This window comes from Trichosurus vulpecula, chromosome 4, assembly GCF_011100635.1.
Source record: "Trichosurus vulpecula isolate mTriVul1 chromosome 4, mTriVul1.pri, whole genome shotgun sequence".
NCBI classification, from domain to species: Eukaryota; Metazoa; Chordata; class Mammalia; order Diprotodontia; family Phalangeridae; genus Trichosurus; species Trichosurus vulpecula.
Window position 1 is genome coordinate 440,766,652 of NC_050576.1, and position 21,044 is coordinate 440,787,695.

Below are 21,044 nucleotides of genomic sequence, written 5' to 3' on the forward strand. Positions count from 1 at the left end.
AAATGTTAATCAGAGCTGGGCTGACCAGATCCCCTCATCTCCAACAGACCCAGGCACAGGTGACTGGGAGGTGGTCCCTGGGCAGCCTTAGCCCAGTGTCAGGAGCACCACAGGACACCACCCCCAGGCCATCCTCCAGACTTTAAATGAGACAAAGGAAGTGGCCTGAGGTGACACTTCCTCCACTTGTGGTCTCTCTTGGCCTCCTTCAGATGCTAGAGTCCACTTCTGGTCTGAGCACCCTGGCTTCCTCAGTCTCCATCCCCGGCCCACTCTTCTCTGCGACGTCTCCTAAGCCAGGAGTCCAATGATCCCGTTCCCCAGAAAAGGCCCCCGAGGACATCCCTGGCTCCAGCTCCTCTCCCAGGCTCTCCCCCCACCTCACCCACCGCTGCTCCTCAACCTTCCGGAGACATCTCTTCCCTGTCACACAGGACCGGCCCGTGTGAAGGTTTGCGGCTATCTCTTCCTGCCTGTAGTATCTCCCCCAGCTAGATGGCCTGAGTTCAAATTCAGCCTCAGACGCTCAGTGAGATAAGTGCCCCAATCACCTTCCTGAGAGACACAGCACTGCCAGGATAGCACACAAACTCCCCCGGGGGCACGACCTGGCTGCAGACCCCAGGGGAGGGAGCCACAATGCCACTGCTCACTCCCAGAAGCTCTGATGCTCCACCCCTGGGCAACCCTGTCGCCTGGCATTTCATTAACCACCTGAATAAACACAAAGCCAGCCACCAGAGGGGCTAATCACACAGCCCGACAGCCTCCGGGTCCAAAATGACCTAGATGGGTGACGTGGGATGGAACAAACATTGGCTTCACAAGGATAGGTGGAGAAGGTAAAGAAATTTATTTTGGGGGAAAACCTGGAGGCCTTGGTGGACCACCGGCTGAATTAACCCTGCCCTGCTCATTTATGAAGCACCTGCTGTGTACCAAGTCTCTTGGGGGGGGGGTAAACATTTACGGAATACCTGCTGTGTGCCTGGCCCCTTGTGGGAGATGCATAAGCATTTATGAAGCACCTGCTGTGTGCCAAGCCTGGGGGTGCCTAGATAAGCATTTATGGAGCACCTGCTGTGTGCCAAGCCTCTTGGAGAGGGTTAGATAAGCAATTATGGAGCACCTGCTACATGCCAGGCCCCTTGTGAGAGATGCAGGAGCATTTATGGAGCACCTGCTGTGTGCCAAGCCTCTTGGGGGGGGGGGGGAAGGGTTAGATAAGTATTTATGGAGCACCTGCAGCAAGCCAGGCCTGGGAAGGTGGTGCGTATGCACTCATGGAGCACCTGCTGCATGCCGGCCCTCTGGTGAGACCAAGACTGCCACAGCCCCACAGCCCAGGGCCCGAGAGGTGCTCGGAGACCGCCGATCTAACCCCCCAACAGGGGTGGGCAGCCCCATCCCACACAGGCCGGCGCACTGCCCTTCCTCCCAAACGCCGCGGTCACCCAGGGGTCAGCGCCAGCCCCGACCAGAGCCACCCCAGACTGACCACAAGGAGCAGAAGGGCCGGCTCCTGCCCCCCACCACGGGGGTCTGGGCTCTCTGACCCGGGACCAGAGGGCAGGGGCCGCAAGGACAGAGCCCTAGGGCCCCCCCAAGCCCCGCTCCCTCCCCGTGACGTCACTGCCCCTCCCCCCTCACCTCCTCGCCCGCCCCCAGCTCCTCCAGCGCCTCGCACAGCTGGTCCAGGCTGACCATGACCTCGCCGCGAGCCCAGCGCTCCTCGAGCCAGCGCAGCAGCACGGGCCGGTCCGAGCCCTCGGGCGGCTCCGAGGCGGGGGCGGCGCCGGGGCCCAGGCGGGCGGCCTGCCGCAGGGCGCCGGGCTCCAGCAGCGTCGCGGCCTCGGGCAGGCCGCCGGCCGAGGGAGCGGGACGCAGGCCCGGGCCCTCGGGCCCCGCCACGGCCTGCCCCGGCCCGGCCCCCGGGGACGCCCCGCCGCCGCCGCAGCCCCCGGCCTCGAGCTCTTCGTCGTCGCTGCTGGCGCTCGGAACGTTCCCCATGGCCCCGGAGCGCCCGTCCCCGCCGCCGGCCCGGCCTGACTGGCGCATGCGCAGCCGCGGCGCGGGGCGCGTCCGCTTCCGGCGACCTCTTCCGGCTTCCGCGCCGTCAAGCGCCGCCGCCTGCTGTCGCGAAGAAGCCTCCGGGAGCCGACCCGCGAGGAGCCGGCCCCGCCCCTGCCTCTGCCCCGCCCCTCCGGCCGGACAGAAGGCACCACCTCCCCCCTCCCCTCTCCCCCCCGCCGCCATCTTGGTAGGGGCACGCCGAGCTCCGGACCGAGGACCGGAGGCCGCCATCTTTGTGAGGGGCGGCGGCCGGGAGCGGGCCCCCGATGCAGAGGAAGAGGAGGAGCGTGGGCGATGGCGCGCGGCCCTGGCTGGGCCTGGGCCTGGCCTTGGCCGTGGCCGTGGCCGTGGCCGCCTGGCTTCTGTGTGGCCGGGAAGCTGCGGCGAGGCCCAGGCTGTTCCGCGCCTCCGAGCTGGCCCGCTACCGCGGGGGCGCTGCCGAGCCCGGCCTCTACCTGGCGCTGCTGGGCCGCGTGTTCGACGTGGCGGCCGGGCGGGCCCACTACACGCGCGGCGGAGCTTACGAAGGCCTGGCAGGTGCGCGACGCAGGCCAGGCCGCGGGGTGGGGGTAGGGAGCCCCAGCCGGTGACCGCTCTCTGCCCCCCCCGAAAGGCTGAGGGGGCCCCTCCAGCTGCCCTTGCCGACCCGGGGTGTTCACAGCAGCAGGTGACCTCAGCCCGCCCCCCGGAAGGGCTGGGGGGGCCCCCCCTCTCCCCTCCCCCTCTCCCTCTCCCTTCCCCCCTCCCCTCCTCCCCTCCCCCGTGTAGCCCCAGGTCCTCAGGCTGCCCTTGTCTTCCCCACGAGCTCCCCCCACCTAGTGATGTGCGCTCTGCCCCCTGCAGGTCGAGATGCCTCCCGAGCCTTTGTGACCGGGGACTTCTCGGACGAGGGGCTGAGCGACGACGTGTCGGACTTTTCCCCTGCGCAGATGCTGGTCCTGCGAGACTGGCTGCAGTTCTACGAGAAGAACTACGCGTGTGTAGGTGCGGGCCCCCTCCTCCGCCCGGGGCTCTCAGGGCGGGACCCGCTTCCACCCTAAGGGGTCAGGCAGGGGCATGGTGAAAGCGCAAGAAAATCGGAACGTGGGGCCGCTGCGAGATCTCCCCCGGGAAGCAGCCAGAGCCTCCCGCGAGGTTGTAAAAGTGAGCAGACAGAAGAAACCCCCCTCCAAGAGCTCTTCCGGTGCCGGGGATGCCTGAGACACAGACTCCGAAGGAAGTGACCCAAACACCGCTACGAAGGACCAGGACCAGGAGCTTGAGGACGACTCCGACCAGAATTGTAGAAGAGAAGGAAGGAGCAAAAGTTTCAAGAAGATACCTTTAAAAATTATTTTAAATTCCAAATGAGAGTGGCAGAGGGAAAGAATGGGGGAAAAAGAGGAAGATATGAAAAGAGAATTAATAGTTTGGAATAAAAAGTGCAGAATTTTACCCGACAAAAACTATCTGAAAAGTAGAGGGAGCCAAATAGAAGCTAATGACTGTGAGGCAACAAAAATACAGAACAAAGTCAAAAGCTGAAACGAAGCAAATGTAAGGTGTCCTATATTTAAATTTAAAGGACTCAGAAAACGGAATCATTGGGCTTCCCAAAGGCAGGACCAAAAAGGAGCCTGACGCCACATTTCAAGAAATTTTGTGCCCTCCCTCAGTAGAACATTAGGCTCCGGTGGGCAGGGACTGGTTTATTTTATCCCCAATAACTAGCTTTGGGGCCTAATAAATCTGCGCTCACTTAAATTCCCCCAAGTAAGTATAAGAATCTTGGGCTCAGTCGGCTGTGGACTACAAAGAAAGACCAGGTGGGAACTGCATTGAGTTCAGCGGCTGCATGGGCTCTAATGAGCTCAAATTGGAACCTGGAAATTTGATCTGGAAGAAGAAAAAATCCAAACCTTTTCTGCAGGTTATGGCTGATGTCCCTTCCACACCCACTTCTCCCCGTTTTCCCCTGCCCTCTAGTGTCCATCCGGGGTGCCAGGATGATTTCGTAGCCATTCTTATGATCTGGAAGTGGCCTGAGACCTGAGTGCGGCTGAGCATGCAGCTGGCGTCGGCCCCAAGTCCCTTCGCTCGGAATCAGACTCAGATGATTTGTCTAACCCTCAGGGGCCACATCCCTCCTAGCCATATCTGACAAGTGATCCTTAGTTTCCAGGGAGGGAGCTGCTCATTACATCTGAAGCAGCCCAAGCTTCTGTTGTTGTCCCACTCTGTGTGACCCTGTGGACTGTAGCTCACTAATGCTGGTCATGGGGTTTTCTTGTCAGTGGTTTGCCATTTCCTTCTCCAGTGGATTAAGGCAAACAGGTTAAGTGACTTGCCCAAGGTCATACAGCTAGGCAGTGTCAGATTGGATTTGAAGTCTGGTCTTGTTGACTCCAGGCCCATCACTTTATCCACTCAGCCAGCTAGCTGCCTCTTCAGTTAGAGAATACCAACCATAAGCAGTAGCTGAGGGTGGCAGTGCGGTGTGTGCCCGCCTGCCTCAAACCTCTCCACCCCTCAAGTCCATCCAATCAGCCTGTAAAGTGATTTTCCTAAAGCCCAGGTTCTGCCATGGCACCCTGCCTCTTGCACCTCACTCAAATTCCAGTGGCTTCCCATCACTCCCAGGATGAAATAGAAAGTGCTGCGTTTTGGGTTCAAAGCCCTTCACAACCTGACTCCCTCTTGTGTTACCAGTTATCTTGTGCCCTGCTGTGTACTCTGATCCAATGACCCTGGTCTCCTGGCTCCTTGGCTCTCTCACCTCCAGGCATTTTCTCTGGCTGCCCCCTATGCCCAGAACTCTCTTTCTCCCTTTGCTCTGACTCGTGACCTCCCTGGCTTCTACAAGAAGGCCTCTCTAACCCCTCTTCATTCCAGGGCCTTCCCTCTGTTAAGTGTTTCCTATTTATCCCGTATGTAGCACGTATGTTGTTTGTGGTCTCCCCATCAGATGGGGGGCTCCTTGAGGGCAGGGGCTGTCCTTGGCCTTTGTTGGCATCCTCGGCCCACAGTCAGTGCTTAGTAAATGTTTCTTAACCTGTCTTCCGCAGAAGAGCCCTTCTTGTACTTGAAGGTGGTTGTCACGTCTCCCTCAGTATTCCATTCTCCAAATGAAACGTCTTCAGTTCCAGTTCCTTCAGCTGATCCTCACTTGGCCTGGTCTCTATCCTCTTCCCCATCATTCTGGAACTAAGAAATTTTGGAGTCCAGCCTCCTCATTTTGTAGAAGAGGAATCAAGTTCTGGAAAAGGAAAAGGGCCTTGGCTCGTTCTTGGAGAGCACCAAGGAAAGTTAAAGGCTTTTCCTTTTTCCTGGACTGCCCACAGCCTTCCCTCTGACCTCCTTTGCCTCCATTCTCCTTCCATTCACTTCCACTTGGCTGCCAAAATAGTCTCCCTAAAACTCCCTTGAACAGCCCCAGCCCCCAAGTCTTCAGACTCCACTGCCTATAAAATGCAGGTCTCTCTACCATCTGAGGGTGTCCAGCATTTCTAAAATGTCTGCTGCTATTCCCTGTCATAGATGAGTCCCCTCCCAAACATCCTTCCCATCTTTGCTGTTCTACTGCCTGGTATGCCCTCGCCATTTTCTCTACTTACATAGAACCTCCCTTTCAGGGTCCAGATTGAGCGCACACTCCCAGGCACCAAGGCTCTCCGGCTCAAAGGCTGCTCCTTATTATTACAGAGCTCCCTCCCCCCTCTCCCTTCATTATCTGCCATCCTTTTGGGTGTGTTCTGTTTTCCCCAATTTGATTAAAGTTCATGGCCTAGACTCTGGTTTGGCAAAGACTTAGGACAAATGTCAGTGATAATGTGCCAAGGCTGGGCTTAGAAGGCAGAGGCAAGATCCAAAGGTGAAGCCCAGCTCAGCACGATGTAACGGAGCCACTGAGCCCACTAGGCTGGTGGGAACCAAGAGGCCAGGAGGAGGTTGGGTGGCAGATAGACCTGGAAAGATATACCTTACTCCAGTTTAAGAAGTAATTGTCAGATGCCTACTGTACAAGGTGCAGGATGACTCTTCAAAGGTGTATTCCTAGAGAATAGACATATTCCCAAGAGAAATAGAGATACCCCTTGGATCTCAATACTCCTGGGGCCAGGAGTGTGCAAATCTTGCTTTCCTTCTCTCCTATCGCCATCCCAAGTGCCTGCTTTTCTGGTCCTTGCCTCCCCAACTTGTACTCATAAGTTCAAGTCCCTAGAAGATGACTACCACTGTTTGAAGATATCCTCTGGATCTGTACTTATGAACTCATTGTCCATTCTTTGTTCCGAAGAGAACCAGCGACCTTGTGGGGTGATGTGACTGGCTCATGAATTGAATTTAAGTGAGGCAGAGTTGCACAAAGTTGTCCGCCTCTCTCTTCCAGAGTCATCACAGTCCAGTAGCAAGACAAAAGTCAAGATGGCTGCCAATGGCCCGGGATACAGCAGGTGACCAAGCTCTAAGCTTTCCACAACACCTGCTGTAGCTGCCTTCATGGCCATTGGAACAGATTGTTTTCATCCACCCATTCTGCTTAACTCACCAGTGGATTTGAGGCCAGTCACTTACCTGGCTTAGCCTGTCTGCTGAAATGGTTTTCCTGGGGTGTGGCCACTTTGAAGCCACAAGTGAGAGTTGGGTAGCAGGTGGACCCCAAAGGTGGACGAGCAGCCCTCACCCCGGAGGGGCTAGTCCTCCTGGAATGTCCCGCATATCCACCTGAACCACGTAGGGCATAAGCCCCCCTGTTACACCTACCTTTCCGTAGTCGGCCGAAGGCTAACGAGGTCAAAGGAAAGGCGTTTCCTGGAGTAGCATAGTAAGAGATTTCCGTTGGAGTGTTCCTTCTCAAACGCTGTCACCAACATGTGCATCATCATGGAGGCTGAGTCTGAGGCTTGTGTATTTCACTGAAGCCAGGTGCTATGTGGCTATTTGAGCTCAGACTCTTAGATTCAGGGACATTTTGGAAATTTTAAACTGAAGCCAGTTTCCAGGACTTGACTGCTACAGAACCCCAATCCAAAAAGGAGTCTAAACTAGATGTGTTTCTCAGACATCAGAAAAGAATGCCGGGACAGGGCTCAGATGAGTCCGCAAGACACGTCCCAGCTTTGTGACCAACTATCCCCTTGATGCAGCATTTCCTACAGTCAAACCAGGATGCTCCAAATACTCTCAGATTCTCCACTTCCGGGTCTTTGCTCAGACCTTTCTTGATGCCTTAGAATGCCTGCCTGTTCACCCATCCTTTAAAATCCAGTTCACATGAATGAGTGAATGAAACATTTTATTCATTCGTAATTAAGTACTTACTCTGGGCAATGCCCTAGGCAGAGTGCTGGGGATACAAGCTAGCCCCTGCTCTCTGGGAGCTCTCAATACAACTCAAGGCTCCCTCCCCGAAACTCTCGGCAAAGACTACGGACCACGCCAACACCTCTCACCTCGGATGCATCTGCTGTGAATTATTTTGTAGAACAGTGATTCTTGCCTGTGTTATGCCTCTCCCCTGGGCTGTGTCTCCTTGCGTTGACCACAGTGCTTCCTGCACAGGGGATGCACTTTGTGCTTGTAGGATAATTATTCCTACAAAAGACCTTCTGTGGTGTTGAGGCGGAGCAATGGGTGGATGAGACCCTGCCCACGTAGAGCTTATAATCCAGTAAGGGACCATAATTGAGGTGGTGGAGGGAGGCTGGGGCAGGGAGGAGCTGCTGCTTCTGCCTCAAACGTTGGGGACATGAAGCTCTGCAGCCAGGGGAGAGTTGGCCCCAGCCCTGGCTGCGCTCACGTTGACCTGTTGCTCCCAGGAAAGCTGATTGGAAGGTTCTACGAGGAGAATGGAGACCCCACTTCTGCGCTCCTCCTGGCTGAGGCCACCATGGCCCAGGGAGATGCGTCCAGGGAGACAGAAAACCAGCAGAGGCAGCACTTCCCCGCGTGTAACTCGGAGTGGAGATCTGGCAGCCTGGGCCGGTTCTGGTGCTCCAAGCAGAGGTAAATGGGCAGAAAGCCTGGGGGGACCAGCCCTTCCTCGGAGCACCTGCTTGGCTGGGATTTGGGGCCCCTAAGAACATTGCCGGAGTCCCTTGGGAGCACTTGGGACCTTGTCTCTACCACATGGGTCGTCGTTTATCTGAGCCTCAACCCCTACAGGGCTGTTGTGACGATCCAGTGAGAGCATATTTGCGAAGTGCTTGGTACAGTGCCTGGCATACAGTAAGTGCTTAATAAATGCTATCTTCCTTCAATTATTAATAATTACTATAATAGCATTTATGTGGTGCTTTCTGTGTGCTGGGGCTTTACAGTTTTTATCTCCTTTAGTCCTCCCAACAATCCTAAGGGTAGGTGCTGAGGAAACGGCGACAGATTAGGTGAACTGACTTGCCCAGGGTCACACAGCTAGTAAGTGTCTGAGGTTGGATTTGAACTCAGGACTTGTCGACTCTAGGCCTGGGGCTCTGCACTGTGATGCCCCCTTTGTACCTGTTAGGCTAGCGTCCTAGATCATTTGACGGAGGAGGAAACTGAGGCCCCGGGTAGGTGAGGTGACATGCCTCAAGTCCCAGAGGCAGGATTTGAACCTAGGACCCCTGTGGGTCCGGTCTTTCCCCGTGCACTACCAGCTCTGGCTCACATGGGAGAGTGGGGGAGAACACTGTGTGTGAGGAAGGCCAGGAAGCCCTGCTCTCTTCTTGGCAGTGACCTGGGATTATGCCTGAGGGCAGGATCCCAGATCAAAGGGTAGGAATGCATTCACAGGAGCCTTTATCTTTTTTTCAGAACATTTTACTAATTCACAGCTTCACCAACAATGCATCAGTGTGCTTGTCCACACCCTGTCAACAGGAACTGTTCTGTCCTTTGTCATCTTTGCCAATTGCTGGGTGTGAGGTGAAACCTGAGGGCTGTTTGGGTTTTGATTTTTCTTAAGATTAGGGATTGGGAACAATCATTCCTGTGGCTGACTTGGACACCAAATCCTTATCAGAGATATTGGGTACCCGACTGGATGTGTTTTAGATTTCACACATCCCTCCCTGCAGAAGTTTTAACCCTATGTCTCCCCACACCTGACCCCTCAGCCCATCCCCAGCTGTACTTTCTGAGAAAACGTTGGGCACTAAGTGGGAGCTCCTGGCATCCCTCCATCTGCTAACAATGGCCAGCCTCCCTCTCCACTGGTCCCTTTCCATGTAAGAATCTGCCCTCTCAGGCTGGCTCCCTCTATCTCTCCAGCCCCCTAGAAAAGCTATCTACACTCACTGCCACCATTCACCATTTACACCTCCTCTGCACCCCTCAGTGTTTCAAGCTGGCTCCTGACCTCATTGCTCCCTCCAGAATTACTAATTATCACTTCACTACCCAATCTGAGAACCTTTTCTCAGTCCTCATCCTTCAGGACCTCTCTACAGCAGTGGATGCTGCCAACCTACCTTTCCTGTCTCTCCTTCCCTCTCCCTCTGTCTCCCTCTGTATCTCTGTTTCCCTGTCTGTCTCCCCGTCTCTCTCTGACTCTGTCTCCTCCCTCCCTCTCCCTCCTTCTCTCTCTCTCTCTCTCCCTCTCCCCCCCCCTTCCTCCCCCTCTCTCCCTCTCCTGTCTGTCTCCATCTGTCTCTCTCTCTTTGTCTCCCTGTTTGTCTCCATCTCCTCTCTCTGTCTCTGTCTCCCTGTCTGTCTCCATCTCCTCTCTGTCTCTGTCTCCATCTGTCTCTCTCTGTCTTTGTCTCCCTGTCTCCGTCTCCATCTCCTCTCTCTCTCTGTCTCCCTGTTTCTCCTCTCATCACACCTCCAGCCATGAGCGCTCATCCAGACTCTGCCTCAGCTTCCTCCTCTTCTCCCTTTGTGCCCTCCTCAGCTCTCAGGGCCCACACATTCAGCCTTCCAGGTTGTTGACTCTGGCTACTCACTTTATAGATGCCCAGAAAGGGGCAGGGCCTTGGACTCCTCACCGCCACCCCCCATCCCACACACCCTTTCCATGCTTAACGTGAGTTTTTAAATAAAACATTGAAAAGGTCGGTGGACCATCTGTCAAGTGCTACACGCCCATCTCCCCCTCCTGCCCACTCTTGGGAAGAGGTTTTTTTTTTTTTTCTCACTGGCCCATGAATCTGGGAGACCAAGTCCCATGTCCCCCAGGAGGCTGACTGTTTGCTCTTCCATCCTCAGTGGAGGCGTGAATAGGGACTGGACAGGAGTCCCCAGGAAGCTGTATCGGCCAGGCGGGAAGAAGCCACGATGTGTGTGCGTGAGAACCACGGGCCCCCCCACTGGCCAGAAAAGCTCTGCCAGCCATGGTGACCGCGGAGACTTGGACAACCCCAGCCTGCAGGAGTACTCAGGCTGCCCACCCCTGGCCAGCAGCTGCATCTTGCAAGACTAAGGCCTTTGGGGCATTGTCAGGAAGCCCCATCCAGAGATCCCTGACCTGGACAGAGGAATGAAGGGGCCTCTGAGATCTGGGAGGGAAGAAAAGGAGGGAGGGAGAGAAGGGGAGAGAGAGGAAGGAAAGAAGAGAGAAAAGAAAGTCCTTGCCCTCAGGGAGCTTATGAAGCTGGAGGTGTGCCTGGGGAGACAGTGGAGAAGCCTAGAGAGCAGCCTGGGGGAGAGCAAATACATGACTGGCCAAGGCAGCCTCCTTCCACCAGACTTCTGGGTGGAGCTGTCCAGTGCAGGGTGTGTGTGTGGGGGTGGGACGGGACTCTGAGCTGTGAAGTGGTCATGCCCAGGATGGAGCTGTCCAGTAGGAAGGGGGACTCTGAGCTGTGAAGTGGCCATTCAGGGTAGAGGGGTTTCTGGAGAAGGTCCAGGAGAGCAGCCTGGAGGGAGGACTGGTGTCAAGAGGGCAGTATGACTCACAAAGAATAACTTAGGAGTGGTGACGATGGCAGATGGGGGGTGGGGTGGGGGTGGCCCAGCCCTCCTTCCCCCTCCCCATCTCAACCCTGCCAGGCATTGGGGGTCTATGGGAGCTCTCAGGGGCCCAGCTCCAGAGCTCAGGTCTGAGCAGGAGCAAGGCCTGTGAATTCAAAGGGACCAGAAGCCCCCTTTTCCTGGGCCCTGGCCAGTTTTTTAGGGTCCTGGGTCACAGAGTCATAGCTTTAGCAGTGAAAGCCTTAGAGTTTAGCACAGTGCTGGGCATTAAGGAGACGCTTAATAGACCGATTGACTGAAAGATCCCTTGGAGGTCAGTGAGTCCAGTCGGAGGATAGAGCCGCCTCTGCGCTTTGGGACGGGTGGGTGGCCTGCAATCTGGACGGAGGAGCCCAGTGGCCACTGATTCCTGTGCAATTCTCCTTTACCCCCATTTTCTGCAACAGGACCAGCCTTGTGAAGGTCAGACAACATCGTGCCAAGCACTGTCATACAGATACAAGAAGCAAAGAAAATGCAGACTGTAACAGCTTTTAACTTCCTTTTCCTTTTTTCCCCCCATGTTTTCATTAGCACATGATTAACGTGGAAATGTTTTGCATGACTGCACAGGTATAACCTACATCAAGTTTCTTGGGGGGAGGAATTTAGGACTCAAAATTTTTAAAGAAAATGTTAAAAATTTTCACATGTAATTGGAAAAAAATAAATTAAAAAAATACCTTATTAAAGCATCTGTGATCATAAAAAACAAAGAAGCAAAGATGGACCTAGCCCTCAAGTAGCTTACGTTGTAAAGAGGACATAACACAAAAAGGGAGTAGCAGTTACTGGGAGGATGGCCAAGATTGTAGGGGAGTGCATTGACATGGCCCATCCACGCACACTGATGAGTTGATTTGATCTTGGTTACAGACCTGGGGAGGAGATTCAGGTGAAGGTGAAGCACGGCTAGGACTTCCTTGAGAGGCATCCCCAATGAGGAGAGTTGGCCTCACAGAGGTGGCCAAAAACTGAGAAATAGGAAGAAATGAAGATGACAAATGGTTCTGCTGACCTCTGATCCAGGACTCTAGCCCCAGGCACCAGACCTTGCTCACACTGCCAAAGGACCCAAGTGGGAGAGGCCCAACTACAGGCCTTTCAGACCATGCCCCTCAGGCCAGGCCTGAGGCAGTGCTTCCCTTCCCTAATGAATGGACACCCAGGACTTGAAGAGTGGGAGGACCATAGCCCTGCCTGCAGAAGTGTGGGACTGGAAAACAGGAGAGAGGTTAGGGCTGGATTTATAGATCTGAGAACAGAGATGCTAACTGAACTAGGTGGCGGGAGTTTGCTGAGATCACCAAGTGAAGCTGCCATAGAGGGGAAAGACAAGAAACTCCAGGACAGTGGCTTTTTCAGGCCCCCCAACCCGGAGCGGGGTCAAGCCAAGGAGACAGAGGAGCGGTCAGACAGGAAGGAGAGGGGTGTTCTCCAAAGAGAAAATTCAAGGAGGAGAGAGTGACCAGCAGTGTCCAAGGCTGCACAGAGTCCCAGGAGGCCTCCAGTGAGTGAGTGCTTAATCCAAGGGTCAAGACCTCCCTGCTTTGGGGGCCTTGGTTTCTTAAAGCTCTGATGACTCCCTCATTCTGTGAAGGATGATCAGACCCTGCCCCCCCCCCCCCCCCCCCCCCGCGCTGCCTTTAGACCTCCAACGATCCTTCGGCCTCTCTGAAATAGGATTCATGGACGAATGAAATGCAAAGAAAATGCACGCAGGCATTTTAGGGGGAATTTGGTGAGAACTCTCACTTTCAAATATCAGGTAATCGGATTCCTTCAGATACTTAACAATTGTTTTCAATGAAGCAAACACCTTCCCTTCCAATTTCTACTTTACTCTGCATAGCAAGTTTTGCAGAATACTGAGGCCCATTTAATCCTATTACGCCCATCTCCAAATGCCCATAAGGTCTATTTCCAAACACCGGGCAGCTAGGGGGCGCCATAGTGCACACAGCTCCAGGCCTGGACACAGGAAGACTCATCTTCCTGGGGTCAAATCTGGCCTCGGACACTCGCTAGCTGTGTGACCCTGGGCAAGTCACTTCGCCCTGGTTGCCTAAGTTTGTTCACCTGTCAAATGAACTGCAGAAGGAAATGGCGGACCACTAGTATTTTTGCCAAGAAAACCCCAAGTGGGATCGCAGAGTTGGACGTGACTGAACACGAACATGATTTCTGCCTGGGGGCGCTGTGGTGGGGTGGGAGCTGGGACCAAAGCATTCAGGGCCAGGCTGCTCGTGCTTCCATCTGCATCATGTGCGAGGCCGAGGGGGCGACGTCATCACCCCAAGGCGAGCGTTTTACCAACCACCCCCTTGGGCTCATGGGGCAAAGGAGACCAAAGCGACCCCGAGTTAACAGCCTGGTGTGCGCCAGAGCGGCACGGGCAGCCAGGGTGTGATGCACCTGAATGCCCCACAGGCTCTCCGGGGTGCTCCTGCTATCACTGCACACACACGTGATATTACCAAAGGTTTTCATTTTAATGTACATGGTTGATGCATTCTAGTATTATTACAAGGAATCATTACAGTTAATGAGAATATCCATTTGGAAAAAATACATTCTATTCCACAGACTCCAAGGTGACCTTGGCCGCACGTGCCCGCCTCCTGGTGGTCCTCAGACATTCTTTTGCACAGCACCCCCGCCCTAGGACCCTATGACCCCAGACCCAGAGGGGCACAGAGCGTTGTCCAGGGGCTTTCCCACTGAGAGCTGGCCAGCCTGACCAAAGTGGCCAGCATCAGCTGTGAAGCATCAGGCTGAGGTACCATTTAAGCACATGGAAAGGAAACCATAGAGGCATGAATCTGCAGTCTTTAAGGCATTTAGAATGGTAACGGTCAGCGAGCTCTTGGGATAGCAGGAACTGGTCAGTCCATTTCTAGGATGGCTCTGTGCCACTCCACACAACAAAGGGAAAAATGAGGCTTGGGAGTCAGCCCCGCATTCCTCCTCTGGTGGGGTTTGTGCTTTGGGGGGACCAAGGTCTCAGCCAAGCCAAGCCCTGCAGACGCCTGCCTTCTGGGCGCCCCTCACTCTCAGGCCTTTCCGTTGAGGCTGTTTGCTGCCTTAATTACTAACTGCCATTCAGGCAGAGGGAGAAAATTTCTGGGTGGACACTGGACTTACAACCAGGTCACAGACAAGGAGCCACCATCCAGAGGCTGTCCCAGTGACACTCTATGGGTGAATGAGGTGGGGTCTGTGCTTGGGACAGAAAGCATGTGAGAAGGGATATCCAAGATTCAAACTTTGGGCGTGGGGGGCTAAAGTCACGACCACATGGAAGTGTCTGGGTGAAAAAATCCCAATCAGCTGAGAAACGCCTGTGTCCCATGCACATGGCTCCCTACCTCAGGGACGTAGGTCTTGAGGCAGGGGCTGCTAAGGGGGCCCCCCAACAGGCTGCAACGTGCCTGGCTCACAGGTCACAGGCCGTGACCAGGGGCTGGGCCTCAGGGCCTGGGTCAGGCTCACTGTCTCCTTGCTTGAGGACTCTGGACTTTCCAGCTGTGAATAAGGAGCATTTGTGTCCCTCACGGCTGCCTGGAGCGACTGCCTAAGCAGGTCTGATGTCCTTCTCCTTAGAACAGCCCGGAAGGTGTAAGGCCTCATAGCGAAGACATGTACCCCGATCGCAGACACCCACAAGTGCACAGGCAGGCTGGCGCCACTGGGGCCTATGGAGAGAGGAATGCCACCCCAAGACCCCCCACCCCACCCAAGTACAGACCATGAGCTGTGGGGGAGAGGTCCCCAAGTCAACATGGCACAAACTGACCCTGACTCAGCACAACACATCCACAAACATGTCGTGTGGGTCCCCAGCACCTTTCAACACATGATTTAAACTGCTAACAACGATGCAGGAAGCAATAACAGAAGTAGAGTGAAGGGCCAAGCCCCTCTCATAACATAGTTAGTTATTTGGATTAAAGAATTAAGTTTCATCTAATTAAACTCTAGAAAATGGTTTCTTGTGATATATTCTTGGGGAAGTGCATGCCCAAAGAACAAAGGTCCTCCAGCGTGGAAGCTGGCCAGTGTCTGCAAAGGGGTGTGTGTGCGTGTGCGTGTGTGCATGTGTGCGTGTGTGTATGGTGTGTGATTGGTTGTGAATGTGTGCATATGAGTGTGTGAATGTGTGCATGTGTGTGATGTATGTGTGTGCACGTGTGAATGTGTGCATGTGTTGGTATGGTGTGTGAGGGGGGATGTACAAATGTGTTCGCATATGTGTGGCATGTGCAAGCGTGTGTGTTAATGTGTGTATGTATGTATGGTGTGTGATTGGTGTGAATGTGTGCGTATGAGTGTGTGAATGTGTGCATGTGTTGGTATGGTGTGTGTGGGGGGTGTACAAATGTGTTCGCATATGTGTGGCATGTGCAAGCGTGTGTGTTAATGTGTGTATGTATGTATGGTGTGTGATTGGTGTGAATGTGTGCGTATGAGTGTGTGAATGTGTGCGTGTGTTGGTATGGTGTGTGTGGGGGGTGTACAAATGTGTTCGCATATGTGTGGCATGTGCAAGCATGTGTGTTAATGTGTGTGTGTGTATGGTGTGTGATTGGTGTGAATGTGTGCGTATGAGTGTGAATGTGTGCATGTGTGTGATGTACGTGTGTGCACGTGTGAATGTGTGCATGTGTTGGTATGGTGTGTGAGGGGGGGTGTACGAATGTGTGCGCGCATGTGTGGTATGTGCGTGTGTGTGTACACACATGTATGTGGCACACAGGGGCATTCCTGGCTCCTCACCAAAGGGGGGAGGTGATTTCCAGCAAATCCCACGTGGAATGTGACGGCACCAAATAAACAAGGTCCTAATGAACTTTTGCCTTTTAAACACAATGAACATATCGAAATTCTTGCTTAAAACATAATGTATGCATGTGATATGTACATACTCTCTAAATCACAGAAATATAAAAAAGTACCACTTATTTCTGACTCCATTCTACATGTTGTATAAATATGTGTGGTTGCATGTGCACGTGTACGTGTGCACCTGTATGTGGGTGAGTGCGCGTGCATGTGTGTGTATAGGCTGCACACACGCCATGGCTCCCGAAGCATCCTGGGCTGGGGGCGGCAGGGGCAGGGCGGGGGAGATCCTGGAACATGCCCACCCAGCCTGATGGAGAACGACTCCAGAGGCTCCGGGCTCAGCACAGAGGCTAACAAGGCCGAGGAGAAGGTCCCTCTTCTCACGGGCATTCTTCGCCCCCGAGGGGAGCCTTCCCTTGCCGTGATAGAGGTGTGACAGCTTCTTCTTTGAAGAGAGGACAGAGACCCTCCTCTCCTCCCTGTTCCTCACCAGCGGGGACCACCACGAACCTCCTCTGGCCTTCAGAACCGTACTGACGAGGTGAGGACCAGGAAAGGGAGCAGGCCTACTCATGCCCAAGGAAGACTCTGCCCAAGCTGCCAAGTCCTAGGCTTTTCTCTTCTTGGACATTTGAGCTGTATAAACAAAGTTTGTGTTCCAAATGGAATTCCCCATGCAGGTTAAGCACAGGCATTTTTCTTATGACCACAGGTGGGAGCGCCATGTGTTCCAGGTTTTCTGTGTGGGTGTGTGCGTGGGCTGGGATGCTGAGCCAGCCCCCCCAGTGTCCCCAGAACAAGTACATGGCTCCCTCTCGGTGTCCCTGAGGCGGGAGGGTCTGCCTGGCAGGCTGCCCTCGTGGCAGGGGCACCTCCAGGGGAGCAGCCCTGTAGCCCAAACATTGTGGAGAGGGGCAGCCTGCTGCCTGGGCAGCCTGTGGGAGAGCAGAGATGCCCCCTGGTAAAGCTTTCTGTTGTTAAGGCCACTTTTTTTCTGGCAATTCTCCTCTCTGAACCCTGTTTTCACAAAGTGCCCACGAGCACTACAACTGAGCTTTGAGAAGACTTGCTAGTGGGAAGAACCCACCATGAAAGCCCAAGGCGCCCCAGCCCAGCAGGCACCCCCTCCCCAGCCACAGGCCTCAACAGCAGGCTCTCCCGGGGAGGCCAGCGCAGCCACACTCACCACCTCGCTCCAGTGGTCCAATCCAATTTAAACCTCTGCTGAAATCGATCACAACCTGATACAGTGACAACTGGATAAATCATTGGTAATGGAGTAAATCACTAGGGGTCCTTAATTGTTTTCAGTCTGTCGCAGGAGGGAGACAAAGGCTGCCACCGCTGCCGCCTTCCCTCTCCCTGGCTGCAGGGCTGGTGAGCTGGGACTGGGTGGCTGCTGGGGCCGAGGAGAATGGAGCCAGGGCAGCCCCCGGCTCCCTTAGGAGACTCCCCCCAGGGTCAGAACGTCGAAGCAAATGTTGCAGACTCTCACGGGCTTGTTCAGATCAAACTTGATGATGGGGATCTCCTTGGTGGAGCATTTGTGGCAAAGAAGGCGTCCGCAGTGCCGACTGTGGGAGCAAAGAGAGGAGGAGGCGTGAGGGGAGGCCTAGGCCTGCTGAACCAGAGACAAGGCAGAAGCAGAGAAGAGGCAGAGAGGCGAGACTCCCCTGCTCATTCCCACCATCAGACTGAGTAGGAACAAACCCCCCAGGTGTGATGAGCCACCCTCCCTACCAAGGCTGAGCCAAAGCTCCAGAGAAGGGCAGAGGTGGGAGTCTCAGCCACTCCAGAACCCCAGTCATTTGAGGGCTAGCTTGTGAAAACCACAAGTCCTGGGTTCCAAATCTCCCTCCCACCCTGGGGGAGTCTTGGCTAAATGGTTTGCAGTCTCAGCTTTCTCATCTGTTCTATCTCTCAGGCCTGGCCACCCTTAAAAAGCCATGGACTCCCCATCACCTTGAAAGGGAAGCAGTGCCCGTGGCTTCAACAACAGGCCAGGCCTCCTGATGGGCAGACAAGAGGGGTGTGCAGACAGACAGTGTTACCCAAAGGTTACAGCGAGGCCTTTGGCCACTTGTGGTCAAGAAGGAGAGAGGAGTGAGCTTCTCAGATACTTGGGGTGTCCTTGACCCTGGGCTGAGGTGTCTTTAGCCACCAATGACTTGGATCAAAGCATGGACTTGTGGCTTACATAAAAACAAAATCAGCATTTAAAGAGCTCTCAGCAAGTGAAGGCCTTGGGCTGAACTCAATAAAATTAAATTTAAAGAGGTAAATGCAAAATCTTTCCCCTGAGTTTAAATAAATAAAATCACCACCACCTCAACATGACGGGCAGCAATCTGGTTAGAAGACAGACCCCTTGAGGGGCTTAGTGGATCAAGTTATGACCTGAGTCCATAAGGAGACATACCACGCCACCCTGATCTGTGTTAGAAGAGGCTCACAGTGAGCAAGCCACAAAGCAATTACCTTTCCAATCTACGGATACCAAACAAGGGACTGAGAGGCGCGCATAAAATAAAGCAGGCAATTTTGATTAGATAAAATTAAAAAGGTTTTGCACAAACAAAACCAACATAGCTAAAATTATAAGGGAAGTAAGTGAATGGGGAAAGAAAACTCTGCAACAATTTCTCTGAAAAAGGCAGACCTTACATATCCAAGATATGTAAGGAACTGATTCAAATCTGTGAAAATAAGAGCCACTACCCAACTGAAAAATGGTTAAAGGATGTGATGAGGCCATTTTCCAAGGAAGAAATCCAAGCTATCAGGAGTCATATGAAAAAATGTTCCAAATCACTAATAATAAGATAAATGCAAATTAAAGCAAAGTTTTAAAAAGGAAAATGGCAGACGCTGGAGGGGCTGTGGGGAAGCAGGCACATCAGTGCACTGTGGGTGGAGGGGCAGGCTGTCGTGCTCATCTTGGAGAGCAGTTGGGAATTGTGGCCCCAAAGTCACTAAACAGTGCCTGCCCTTGGACCTCCGAACACCACTGCTAGGCTTATACTCCAGAGAGATCCAAGAAAGCAGCTAAGGTCGTGCCCATCAATTGGGGAATGGCTAAACAAACGAGGGTGTAAGAATGTGACGGAATCCTCTTTACTGTAGAAATGCCAAATGGGACTTCAGAAAAACTGGTAAAACTTAGATGAGCTGATGCAGAACTAAGTGAGCAGAACCAGGAGAACCACCGACATGGTAACAACACACGCCTTTTAAAAGACTAAGAACTGGCTCTCTCCAAAGTTCTCAGCAATCTCTCACTCTCAATCTGCCTTTTCTCAGACCTCACCCCTCCTGACCTCTCTGCAGCCTTGGATGCTGTCCGTGTCTACTAGCTCCTCCCCCATCCTCAAAAAAGCCTCACCTGATCCATTCCTCTCCTATCACCCTCTATATTTCCTCTCTTTCGTGGCTTAACTCCTTGAGAAGACTGTCTCCAAAAAGTGTCTCCACTTCCTTTTCTCTTCTTTTCTTAACTCATCATTCAAACGAAAATGCTCCCTCCAAAGCTGCCAAAATTCAAGGGCCTTTTCTCAATTCTCATCCTCATCAAACTCTCTATAGGCTCTGACACTGCTGATCACTCTCCTGTCTCTAGGTTCTGGGGACACCTCCTCTCTCCTACTTCTCCTATCTCACTTTTTCTCCTCAGCCCCTTTTGTTGGATCTTCATTCAGATCACGCTCACTAACCCTGGGCATCCCCCATGGTTGTTGTGGGCCCTCTTCTCTTCTCCCTCTATGCCATTTCACATGATGATTTCATCAACTCCTGTGGATTCAATGATCATTTTTATGCTAATGATTCTTGATCTGCCCCAACCTCTCTCTTAACTTCCAGACATCTTTTCCCCTGGCCTAAACCCTCCTCTCGACCAAACTTTCCCAATATTGTCGAAGGTACCACCCTCCATTCCAGCTTACAACCCAAGGGTCCTCCTGGTCTCCTCACTCTTTTACCCCCCATAGCCAATCAGTTACCAAGGCCTGTCATTTCACCTGCGCAACATGTCTCCTCAATTTCACCTCTGCAGCATCTCTTGTTGATTTCACACCCCCCCCCCAATTATCTCTTATCTATTTCACCTCTGCAGCATCTCTTGTTGATTTCACACCCCCCTCCATGATCTCTTATCTATTTCACCTCTGCAGCATCTCTTGTTGATTTCACACCCCCCCCCCCCTTATCTCTTATCTATTTCACCTTTGCAACATCTCCTCTACTGCAATAGTCCAGGAGGGAGGACTCAGCTCCAATGCCACCCTCCAGGTTTCCTTCATCTTGGTGTTTGATCCCATCTATCCCTCATTTGTACAGGTCTGCCAGGTTAGACGGTGAGCCCCCTGAAGGTAGGGCTGTGTTTTCTGCCTCTCTTTGTGCCCTCAGCACTTAGCAGGAGCTCTGTGAATGCTGCTTCTTTTCCCTCCCATAGCTGGCAGTTAATTAATGCTTGTTGACCAATCCTCATCAGCATAATGCCCACCCAGAGTTCCAGAAGATGGATGAAAAGACACACAGAGGCAGTAGCTGAGGGTCCAAAGCAAGGCAGCCACAGTTTAGATAGACTGTGGATCCACTGGGGGGCCCCAAAGAGGGAGCAGGGCCCATGAGCCCGGGGGGAGGGTGAGCCTGGAGAACACTGCCCCAGGAGAGAGACATTGAGCCCTGTGGTAGACCGTGTCTGGATATCGGGAAGCCCTGCTCATGATACCCACCCCCTCTGCTGCCTTAGCAGTTGGTGAGCTCCCCCTTCCTGGAGGTCTCCAGGCAAAAGGAAAATGAGCACATGGCAGAGGCTGTGCCTGGACCCCTGCGTGGTCAGGCTCATCTTCTTGAGTCACTGGCCTGTCCCTAGCCTTCCTCTTGGTTCAGAAATCTCCAGGGTGCCCAGGACCATACAGTCACAGCATTCCTCCGAAGTGGGAGGTCTCTGGAGGGACAGCCTCCCCCCCATCCCAATGTCCCTGTTGTCTTTGCCTCCCAGGCTGGGGCCTGACACAAAGCCCAGTGGAATCCCAGGCCAGGAATGCAGGGCTCTGGCCTCTCGTACTTCTGGGGCTGGACTCACAGGGCCCTCCCCCATTAAACCCAGCTCTGACCATGTGAGTCCTTGTGTAGGCTCTGACCTTCTTAGCACTCTATACCCCTTCCCTCAGACAGTAGCCCTCCGAGGGACTCTGTCTCTTGCTCAGCACCCA

The 21,044-nt window shown here is 53.7% G+C and overlaps 3 protein-coding genes across 4 annotated transcripts in view; 1 reads left to right on the top strand and 2 right to left on the bottom strand.

The window, feature by feature from the left end:
• Positions 1–1,715, bottom strand: part of ZZEF1 (zinc finger ZZ-type and EF-hand domain containing 1) — a 65,916-nt gene extending 64,201 nt beyond the window's left edge. Inside the window, exon 1 of the mRNA XM_036754521.1 lies at positions 1,651–1,715. Within this exon, the coding sequence (XP_036610416.1) occupies positions 1,651–1,707 (57 nt within the window). The 5' untranslated portion in view covers positions 1,708–1,715. The remainder of the gene's footprint in view (positions 1–1,650) is intronic.
• A 548-nt stretch (positions 1,716–2,263) lies between these two features.
• On the top strand, positions 2,264–11,670 carry LOC118848283 (neuferricin). Of its 2 annotated transcripts, XM_036757118.1 has the most exons (4): positions 2,264–2,610; positions 2,917–3,057; positions 7,872–8,058; positions 10,240–11,670. In XM_036757118.1, the coding sequence occupies exons 1-4, from the start codon at positions 2,340–2,342 to the stop codon at positions 10,451–10,453; spliced, it is 813 nt and encodes a 270-aa protein (XP_036613013.1). In that variant the 5' UTR covers positions 2,264–2,339; the 3' UTR covers positions 10,454–11,670. The 2 variants fall into 2 exon arrangements, with proteins under 2 accessions (XP_036613013.1, XP_036613014.1); XM_036757119.1 differs by lacking the exon at positions 2,917–3,057 and having other exon boundaries at positions 2,297–2,610.
• Positions 11,671–13,456: 1,786 nt separating this feature from the next.
• ANKFY1 (ankyrin repeat and FYVE domain containing 1) overlaps positions 13,457–21,044 on the bottom strand; it is an 84,464-nt gene continuing 76,876 nt past the window's right edge. The window contains exon 25 of the mRNA XM_036754925.1: positions 13,457–17,402. Within this exon, the coding sequence (XP_036610820.1) occupies positions 17,270–17,402 (133 nt within the window). The 3' untranslated portion in view covers positions 13,457–17,269. The remainder of the gene's footprint in view (positions 17,403–21,044) is intronic.